The sequence below is a fragment of the Scomber scombrus genome, chromosome 17, assembly GCF_963691925.1.
Source record: "Scomber scombrus chromosome 17, fScoSco1.1, whole genome shotgun sequence".
Taxonomy (NCBI): Eukaryota; Metazoa; Chordata; class Actinopteri; order Scombriformes; family Scombridae; genus Scomber; species Scomber scombrus.
The window spans coordinates 9,718,076-9,729,629 of record NC_084986.1 but is presented as its reverse complement, the minus strand read 5'-3'; the positions used below and the strand labels follow the sequence as shown (position 1 = coordinate 9,729,629).

Genomic DNA, 11,554 nt, shown 5'->3' with positions numbered 1-11,554 from the left:
CTTATGGTATCATGATTTGTGTGTCACTGTCATTTGTGTGTCACTGTCATTTCCCTTTTCCCTCTGTCAGTGTCTTAATTCTTTAAATTAAATAAGTTGCTTCATACATTAATACAAATGCACTGAAATGTAAAAAAAGAAAAGAAAAGAAAAACAACAACAACAACAGATGAGCTGCACGAGAGAGAAAAACAGCTATGCAAATACAATCAATTATTCTCAATAAATATCTCAATTAGGGTACACAAACTCTGGCACACTGAACACATTTCTTTATTGCGAATATACACAAACACAAGTCAACAAAAGTGCATTTTCATGTTTAACAGATGTGTGGACAGGCCATTCAGTACATTGTATAATACAGTGTTGTGCATTTGCCATTTTTCTACAACTTTTAATCAATTTGTCTGTACTTTACTCTGATGTATGACACAAAGTAAATACCAATCAGTCATCTTTTATCTGAGCTTTATAATTCCCAGTCTGATTCTTTGTGTAAAACAGACAACCAAATTATACAAACCATTCCTCCTCCTAGTCTAATCGTCTTCGTCTTTTTTTATCATAAACACACTAATGCTGCAAGCTGTTTCTCTTTATCAAGCTCCAGTTAGCCTAATTAGATTCTTATATGCAAGTTTGCAAAAATGTGGGATATACAGTAAGTCCCTCATGGCCAAATTCATGTGGAAGAATCTATTAATGTTGTGTCCCATTCCATCTGTGCTGCATTGTTAATGTGCACCATACGACAACAAGATAGAAATGTAGGAACGTTTTATTATCTGAAAGCTACAGGAGTTTGACAGTTTTATAGTTTGCAGAATGAGAAATGCTGGACAAAAAGCCATATCCATTGTTATGATTTTACGATCAAGTTGTTTTAGTATTCTTCTATGAGATCCCACAAGTGGTTGCTCAAGTTGTCAGTTCTAGGAGATGTCATTTTTATAGTCAGTGTTATATGTTATTTTTGTCGTGCAGACCATAATTCAGAGCTGAATACAATTTTCTGAGTTTTCAAATTGATGTGAAGCCCATATACAATGCAACACGTACATAGAGAATGCTATGGGAATTGGGAACAGAGATATAAGCCGCTTTTCCACTGCATAGTACAGCTCAACTTGACTCCACTTGACTTTATTCAACTTTTTGGTAAAAGTTGTGGATACCAGGTTTTATCAAGCCTGTTGAGGTTCCAAATGAGTTGAGCCAATACTAAAAGGTGATGTGAAAACAACGCTGACCACTGATTTGTCAGGGAATTGTCAATAGAATCATCACTTAAATGATACGAGACATCCTGCAGTGGAAAATGAATGAATAAAAGGTAGGAACGCAGAAAAATGAAATTACAATAGCATCTTTTTCCACAGTAAATCATCTGTTGTCCAAATGTTTGATGGTTATTTATTTTTGATTTAGCACGTGATCGCCATGAAACAATAAGAAAATAATTAATTTTTCTTGTTCACTGCTTCGCTCTCTCTACTGCCCCTTCTTCTTCTTTTAAAGTTTGGAATACACAAGTAATTACAAGTGAATAGTAGTTTTAATAATAAATGCAGGGTAACAGAGTGGACAGTCATCGTCCTTATAGCATTAGTTCCTGAGGATTATGGGTAATGTAGCCTTCTGCTATCGAAAACTGACAAAAAAAAACCTGATTTCTCAGAATTGAAGGAGAAATAATTAAAACAGATGGCTGTAACATTAATCTATCATATTGTCGAGTTATTAAGGACACTTTCACGTTTTTGTATTGAGAAATGTTGAAATATCATTCAAAGAAAACCTTAACATGGGAACTGACATTAGGGAAAATGTTTCCCAGCTGCAGGTCCTCTGGTCTGTCCGCCAGACTAATGTGGACTGATAATATTGAAATAAAAACAAGGATAAAAGCTGTGATTATTGTATAAGTATTATTTGTGGGATTGTGACTATTTCACTAACTGCCAGCCATGATTCTGGTTTGCATCATGATAGTGGTATTACTCTTCTTGTTTAACTCTTGGCAAGAAAGCAAGTAAGTGTATTTCATAATATGTCAATATAATCTCTTAATGACAGATTAAACAAAGGGGTCAAAAAAGAACGTAGACGTCATCATGTACAGTCTCAGCTCACAGTCGTCACCTCACTGCCAGGGTGTCTTCCAGGAGCTCCCATTAGACCCACACATGCTTTGTCTGAACCGTCTGAGCCTTTGACTATTTTGCTCTCCAGCTCTGCTCTTTCAGCAGATGAACTGGCTTGATGAGAACAACAAAACACCAGTCTCTGCAGGCGGAGGAGCTTGTGGCTGGAGGTACGTTGGAAGACGAAATATATTAAAGGGTTGTATACAGTGGAGCTCTTCGCAAAGAGGCAGGGTAACAGTGTTATGACGGGAGCCATGTGGTCCTGCTCCAGGGAGTGAAACATGCTCCAGAAGCTGACAATCACGTAGGGGGTCCATGCAATGAGGAAACCTGAACTGATCATCACAGCCATCTAAAATAAGCATAGCAGACAGAGGCAAGAGAGGAAAAGATAAGGGAAGGAAGAGAGAAATAGTACAAAATTAAACAGCTGCAATAATTGTTACTGATGAGGGCTAGATGTATCATTGGAAACCATTGTGTTACCATGGGTACGTAATTAAGACAAAACAGCGGGCCATCGCTCTGGTAGTAATTCAAATCAAGCAGATGGGTGAGGTGAAATGAGTTACATCTGTTTAGAAATGAGGGATATGATTTCCTGACATAATATGTGATGGACAAAAAAGGTAAAAAGTTGTTGATGAGCAGGATGTCATTCCACATGGCAATTAATACATAATTGTGAATACACTGTACATTCCGGCTTTGCCTATTACGCATCAATCATTTTCTTGATCGTGATAAAAAAAAAAAAAGACAGTTATTCCCATCTGAGTATGAATTGCAAACCCATGTAAAAGATGAAAAAGCACTGATTAGTCTGCCAGTGGTCTGTATGTTTGGGGCTTTATTCAATCCATCACATATCACATGCTTGACTAAGAAACCAAACCAGAAAACATGACTCCCTCTGCATACAGAGATTTTTCGAAAGATACTGAAAGTTTCCATGTGATGAACAATAAAGTCTTCTGATTCAAACCGTTTATTTAGCTGATAGATACCATACATTTCTTTACAATAAAAGGATAAATGCTTAAAAAGTGTATTCTGTTATCCACTTGAAAATGATGCACAGTGCAGGTACAGTGCACTACACTTGCCGTTACATAACTTTGAGGTTGAACAGGGGGCAGAGGTTGTTATATGCTGTAAATTTATTGAACATGTCATAGATTCAACCTACCTTGAGTGGCTGAGGAGAAAGAGCATTAAGGGGAAAAAAAGACACTTTTTCTTTATTCAAGTGGCCTGCCTTTCTGTAAGTAAAAAGTTAGACTTACAAATCAGGCGATGCTGATAAATCCACCTCTGTGATCTACAGAACACATTTAAGTATTTGGTTAGGATAAAATGCATTTGTGTGGAAGAACAAAGTGAAACTGAATGTGACAGGTACACACATACATACAAACACACACACCCCCAACAGCCATGTCCACAGGGCATTTGTGGCTACACAAACAAATATGTTGTGTTCACAGAAACCCAGATGCGTAAAACCCCAGAGTGGTGACCAGTTGTTGACCTTGCGCGCTCCGTCAAGCAACATCGGCACATCAGTGAAACACTTTCTCTTCTTATCTTTGTCAATCCCTCCTCTATTAACTGCACTGTCACATTCCCTGCAGCCTGACCAAAGCCTGACCATTATGTTTGTGATAGATTAAAGATATAAGGCAAAATAATTATGAACAGACGCTTGAATTTTTTAATATGCAGTAAAAAAACAAGCAAGTCAACACTTTCAAAGCTGGGCAGTTTTAAGAATTTCAGGAAATGTGGCAAACACCAAAATGAATTTCAATTATTTGCTATCACGGTTTAGCCCCCCTTCTCCTGCACTCTCCCTGATGCACACACTTTGACAAACTCATCAATAAGCAATCACCCGAACATACACATGCATATAAAAAACAGCTCACATATGGAGATGCAATGTAAATGTTCAGATCAAAATAGAGTGGATTAGTGCTCAAATAATGAGGAAATGATAAAAGAAGGAGTGCCGGTGTTCTCACGAGAGCAGCCACTCTTCAACCTGCCCATCATTCTTAATGTGGAATGGAGTGTTTTGAGTAGCAATGTGCTGGTGATAATAGAGGTGAAAAAACCCACTTTCTACCGCTTGGGATTCCTGCAGGCGGGCATACATACATTTTAAGCAATATCCTGTATATATGTTTTTTTGTTATCTTCAACAGATTATATGAAGAGACAAAATCCAACAATACGTTATCCTGCGAACAGGTAATAATTGTGTAACTCTTTGCTCTATTACCCAAAAACTAATAAAAACACATGAATGAACCAGATCGTTGCACTGTTCTTTCATCGCGATGAACATGGGCATTGTCGTTTATTTTGAGTCTGTAGCCAAAGCCTGATATCTTGTTCCTCTGTGCTCTGTTACCCAAAAACTATTAAAAACACATGAATGAACCACAGCGTTTCACTGTTCTTTCATTGCGATGAACAGGGGCACTGTCATTTATTTTGAGTCTGTCCCACATACATTTCCCTGCTGCTGTTAATATTCCCTAAATCACCAATATGATATCAAATGTTAATAAATCTGAAAAATAGTTTCAAAGAAAGACATTATTTACTCCTGCTGGTGTGCTAAAAGAAATTCCCTGCTGTTTTAGGAGAGCCATTTTCAAAAAACAATGCTCACATATGTGACACAGGGATAGTTTGACATGATATATTTGACTTTGTATATTTAAAATATCGCAGAGAGTTCATACTACTCTCATTTCTGTCCGGTAAATGGTGCAAGACTCAGCAAGCAATTAGCCTGACATGAAGAACAGGGGAAAACTATACGCTTGGCTCTGTCTAAAGTAAAACATTTGCCTATAGCACCTTTAAATTTGACTTCATTTACATACTGAACATGCTAGTGTTGTGACTATTAAAATGTTATAACAAAGTGTAAAGAATTCTAAATTGATCGTATAATATGATATGGTTCAAATACGCTACCTAATTAGCCATTGTGCTGGAATATTGTATTTTTGTTTTAAAATGTGCTGTATCTGAGCTGACCTTGGCGAGCAAACTGTATGACTGACCAGTATGTGTAATTTGCTCCTACCCAGGTACATACTTTCATGCTACTGCATTTCTACCGTGTAACTCTAACAGCTCATTAGAGATATACCCTTGTGTGCTGTGTCAGAGCCAACCGTATGAATGACCAGTGCATGACTTCCATCCCTGTCCAGACAATAAAAAGCAGCACAGAAATAGACACATATGTCCTGCCCATTATTCCACTGCCCAGCATATTGCAACACAACAGTAAACAGAGTCAGGGGGTTACTTAACTTGCCAGTTTTAGCTGTGTCTTGCAGAGCTCAGTTACATTCAGTTACATTGGCAAAAAAACAAAAAAACAACAACAACAAAACCCATCCTTATCCTTTGAGCAACCCTTTCCCATCAGCCCTCACATCCTTATTTTTCTTGGATATTCCAAAAGCTGACTCAACAGTGGGGGGGGAGGGGAATGGGGATTGCAATGATACTGTGTATCCACTAGATCAACTTTGTCAAGGTTGTCATAGCGGTTACTTTTAGGTCTTTCGCAAACCAAGTAGATCTATACGCCTGTCAAATAATATGTTTTGCCCAGATACTGCCTGAACATGACTGCGGTTTATGACACAGTTTGATGGGATGACATTATAGATTTAGCTTTATAAAAATCATGAAAAAACATACAGAAGACTGGATATCTATTTTCAAAACATGCCTCCACCTGACAGCACATAGAAAAACATAAAATGAACAAGGCTGCTGCTGGGAAATATCTGACAGCTATGAGGTTTGATGGGGGGTTTCGAGTGATTTAGACATTTACAGTACATACGTGGAGGGGACACATGATAGTTCTTATTTATAGAGGCGGCTCGTCCATAGAGGCAGATGAGGTTGCTCCTCCTCTACTTTTGAGAGGCAAAAAGTAATTGGCTAAAATAAACCATTAATAAAATTTCAGTATCATTTATAAAATAAATGAAGTTATTTTATGACTCCTTTATGTGATCTACTAGGAGTTACAGTATAAGCTGAAACTGTTGTTCTTCAGTAGAACAACTGTGTATCCTCAGGGGCGCATTAATGAACGGGCTAACCTGGGCTACAGCCCCAGGGCCTCCACCATGGGGGGGCCTCTAAAAATTGAGAATAATTATGTAGGCTAATGAACACTCGACCGTCATGCACAAGATGCTGCACTACAGTGACATCTGTTGGTAAAAGTGATGGGGATGGTGCGACACCGAGAGGCCCCCCTCCACTCCTCCCATATCTTTCATACAATGTAACAAAATCACACCATATATATCCAACACGCAGCTTCGTAGACGGCACACAAAGCGACAGACAAGACAACAACACATAGCCTAATATTTTCGACAATGAAGCGTTCACACCCAAGTGGCGTTGTAATTGTGTGTGTGTGTGCATGCGTTCATGTGTGTGTGAGTGCATGTTGGTTCAATTGCAAAACTGAAATGCACATACATTAAATAAATAAATGGCACAGAGATAAATCAGTTATTTGCTTACAATATGTTTGATTTGTTGCATAGCCTATGGAACAGTTATTATTTGCCTAAGTGAAGTATTGTGCTGATGTAATTGTGTGTGTGTATATGTGTGGGTGCATGTGTGTGTGAGTATATGTTGACTCATTTGGAAAAGTGAAATGCACATAGTTAATGGTACATACATTGGTACAAATAAATAGCACAGAGCCAAAGATGACCTTGTATTGAGTTTTTATAGGCAAAATATAGTGTGTCAACCACTTAGGGATGGGGGCCTCACAAAGTTCTGTAGCCCAGGGGCCTCCAGTGATGTTAATGCGCCCCTGTGTGTCCTTCTCCGTGCTGGCATGAGTAAAAGAGAAAGATTCATCACTCCGTCGTCTGTGATTCTTCAGAGAAACTTCTAGTAAAAAATTTCTACTACCCAATGCCTTAGTAACTCAAAATAATGAGAAACTTTGTTATTTTGGGATAGTTTCTCGTTTTTTTGAGAGATTATTTTGAGATAGACTACTAAATTGTGATTGTGAGATAGTATCTCGTTATTTTGAGTTACTAAGTCATTATTCTAAGTTAGTTTATCATTATTTTGAGATACTAAATCATTATCTTGAGATAGTTTCTCATTTTAATGACATCATAGCTGGTGCCTTCGGTGCATACAGCTCCATCAGTTTCTGCTATTGCACAAAATGTCAACTGGAATGACTGATTTCTTTTTGTACATTGCAAACTTTAATAAAGTTTTGAAGAAAAAAAACAAAAAAAACAAAAAAACCTCCATCAGTTGTCAGCAAAGACTGTATAGTCAGCAGCAGCTTCCTGCCGCCGGCAGGAGACATGGACCCGTCAGAGACTCAGCTCACAAAAAAGTGAAATGTGCACTGTAAGTTTTGTTTTATATCATTTGCTAATTACCAGCCTAGTCAACATAATGATGTCAGTTATGAGAAGCAACGTGATACGTATAAGCTGTTGTAAAGCAGCGCAGCTAATTTATAACCACCAAGCTCATAAGTCAGCAATGCCAGCTAACGCTAGCTAGCGTTTAGTTAGTCAAGTTTAGTTACAGCTTGGTGACTTTCTTTGTACAGTAAATACATTTGAGGTGTTTTTATAAGGATTTGGGAGACTCTGCTAGTAATGAAGGGGGAGATGACTCTACAGCCAGAGCTGCAATATTTACTGACTCAGAGGCTTGCTGTCTGCTGGCTCCTCAATCATCTGTGCTTCACTGTGACTCATAGTGTAGCCTCAAAATTCTACATTTATGTAGATTATACATTTTCAGTGTTTAACATTGCCAAGAAGGTGATAGTTCTGCTTTATGTGTATTACTGAGGTCATACTAAGTAATGGTGATGTATTATGGTGCATTATATTTGACTGGTGTTCCTAATATTTTGCCCCTCATGTATGTTAATAGAGAGGACAAAATATTAGTGTGGGCGGATATTAACGAGTATGAGACGCGACTTTAACAAGCTCATTAGTTTCTGTTATTGGTAAGTATTAATACTCCTGCCTGTATTAGATGACCAATAGTTTTGCTATTACCTGATACATGATAGTAATCTGTACAATATTATGATGTGAGCACAGTATTACATATCGTTGGCTAACGTGTCTATGAGCTAACACCTGTCCCTCACCAAGACACCTGCCCTGCTCTCCACTGGTTGTCCTGACACCACACCTTCACTGCTTTCCCTCTCGTTACGTCACTTCCGGTTCGGCTTTTTCAGTTTCGGAAGTTGAATTTTCTCACAAAAACGACTCCAAAAGCCTCAATAGTGTATTTATAAGTATATTTTAAAGAAAAACTAGTTCCTACATTATTTTTCTAAACATTCATTCAATGGGGTCTTTAACCTGCAACCTGCTCTTTAACTTAAATGAAACAACCAGTACAGTTACCTTGTTTGTTGTTAATTGTATCAACAGCCACGCATGCAACAGTGACATCATGACATGGATACTTAATCTCCATCAAAGAAAGAAGAAGACATCAGAAACGGTGAGTAACATGTAACTCGTCTCTTTTTGTGTCTAATTTATTCTCTGATGATACAATGTCTCTCTGTAGCTGTACGTGTGAATTTGAACACAGTGTGTAAGTCATGTACATGCATTAATACTTTTTGATGTTTTTAGTGTTCAGTCTTTCTAGTATTCAGCACTGATCATTTTCATTATAAGCTTTGTGGTACTTTATTTCTGTTTACTAAGACTAACACATAGGAAACAAGTGTAAATCATGTGATATGTAGTCTGTTTTTGATGAGAACGAAAATCTGTTGCTCTCTTACTTTAACTTTGTTGGTAAAATGACACATCTGAATGAACAATTCTTTGTTTAGAAACAATATGTGCTAAATGTCTTTTAAAGGAGCAGCCTTTTCACCACTCAAGGCCTTTTGTTTTCAAACTAAACCGTTTTAATTAAATTGCCTTCATTTCATTCATATACTCATTCATATATTTAATCAGGTGTGTGACAGTGATATAGCATGATGCAATTTGTTGTAGGACTCCAGGCTACATTCTGTTTGAATACAGGTTGCTGTAATTCAACCAGTTATACTATAAATTATGTGAGTGTATGGTTCTTTAAAAACTTCCACTTTGGAGATTATATTTTAATATTTCTGAGTGGGCAGGATGGAGCAGCATCACTGAATGCTGTTAAGTCGAGATACAAATAGATGTCTAAAATTTTAAAATCTACTGTATTTTAATTTCAACACCTTTTCAAGTGCAAAGCATTTATACATTATTACTGGATCAGAGTGAGAGCTTACAGTCATATTTCTATGTCCTTGAACTAAATGTAAATATCTGATGTTTTAAAAAAACCTAACTATATTTTTCATCTTCAGTTGCTGCCTCTTGTGTTTTGTCCCCATCAGATAAAAGTTGAACAAATATATTTTAAGGCTGCAACCTGATACACAGTCAGATTCCACTTCATCATCCATTAAGGAAATGTCTGGCAAATTATTAATTAATGGACAACACAGAATACAACTTTGTGTTAACTTATTGATGCGTTTTTCACACTCTAAGGCTCTTTTTATCTTTTATTTTTTATGTTTTTAAAAATAAATGTGCACTGTCTACCTATGTGATTCAATTGGAGGCTCTACTTTTTTTACCTGTTGCTATGGTGAATCCTAGCATTGTAGCTCCATTGATTATGGATTTTTGCAGTTATGCACGTGCTTAACTCACAGTGAACATACTCAGACTTTATCGACTGACTCTGATCAGCTGTTCTGGAATTTAAAAAAAGGGATTTTCCATCTTGGGTTTCATTAACTCAGAGTTCAGGGTTAGGCTCAGAGTTCATTAAAGCCTGCTTTCTGAAACAGGCTGCAGGGTCAGAACAGGAATGTTTGTTTTATGACAGATTGTTTTGAGACTATGTTTCAGGCTGGTTTCTCTGCAGGTTTTGTGCTAATCATGCAGTTCATTCTCCAGGTGGTGATGTATCAATTTTTGGGTAGTGGAAAAGATGTATGTTTTGGACTTTAATGGCTGCATTTCTCTCCGATTGTCTTGTAGCCCACTTGGTTCTGTAGCACATGGCGTTTTTGTTCACATTTGGCCTGCTGGCATTTTAGGATTTCTTGAGCCTACTTTTTGTGTTTTTCTGTGTTTTTATTTTCTATTTGGCCTGTGATTTTCCTTCTAAGTCCTTAGCCTGCTGTTCCTTCCACACCTGCCCTGCATCAGTCTCATTGGCTCTGCCAATTATCTCCTTTCCAATTTTCCTGTTCCTCCTGCACTTCACTTGTCAGTTTAGCTTGTATTTAATGCTGCCTTCACGTGCTATGCACATGAATGCCCCCTCACGTCGTTATTTCCACTGGAGAACTTGGAGATAATTTTGATACACGAGCTGCCAAGATGAGATACACTTTGACCTTTTCAACATGGTGGAGAGCAACCAGGGAATCGTGAATGGTAAGCAATAAACATTTTTGCTGCTGTTAGCTGATTATTTTGTAGCCTACAGAATTTTAATGTCATCTCTATTTACACTTAGCATCATTTAAAAAAATGCTGTTATTGTTTGGTTTTACCTACCCAGAGCAGATGCTAGCTAGCAGTTGGGTCAGCCAACGATAGCCTATGGATATGCGGTCTGTAGGATGCTACTTTCTCACGTGAATTTACTTGGTTTATAGTGTATGCCAGTGACAGTATGGTATACTGGGACTGGGAGATGACCCAGCCCACTGCCCAAACTCTATATCAGCAGGAAGGAGATGGCAGGCTGTATGTGGACTCAGATTACACGACTGCTCTCCACATAATTCAATCTAGTACTGTTTCTGAAACAGGTGAGTGCCCATTCACAAAACGAGATGATGCAGTCGCAGCCAGCCGATTTGAGGACCCTGATTGTCTGCAATATTCCCGTGGTTAATTAAATAACCTATTGCATTATGTTAAAATGCACCATGAATTTTTTGCTGAAAACACCAAACTGATAAATGTGAATCAAACACAAAAGGAGGGTTAGATTTGAATAACTTGTTTTCTCTATCCATTTAGGTGAGAGAAGTACAGAAGAGAGGGAGCTGCCCCAGAATCAATCATTCAGCAAAGACCAGACCCTCTTCTTAATTGATCTCATGCACCAGCATTTGAAGAAAGACAACTGTGAGCCCCCTTGCAATCTAGCAGAATTGAACTCCAAAATCAGAATGGCCAGAGGGAAAAATAAGTTATTTTGAGGGGAAATTAGAGCTAAATTGAAAACTCAGTTTCACCAGAATTTTGAAATTGAAAAAGTGTCCAGAAAGTGGACAACCCTGGAAGACTCCTATAAGAAGG

The 11,554-nt window shown here is 37.8% G+C and overlaps 1 protein-coding gene across 1 annotated transcript in view; it reads right to left on the bottom strand.

The window, feature by feature from the left end:
* Nucleotides 1-2,127: 2,127 nt before the first annotated feature.
* The window catches only part of opn8a (opsin 8, group member a), a 31,089-nt gene continuing 21,662 nt past the window's right edge, over nucleotides 2,128-11,554 (bottom strand). Inside the window, exon 4 of the mRNA XM_062437788.1 lies at nucleotides 2,128-2,502. Coding sequence (XP_062293772.1) covers nucleotides 2,128-2,502 — 375 coding nt within the window. The remainder of the gene's footprint in view (nucleotides 2,503-11,554) is intronic.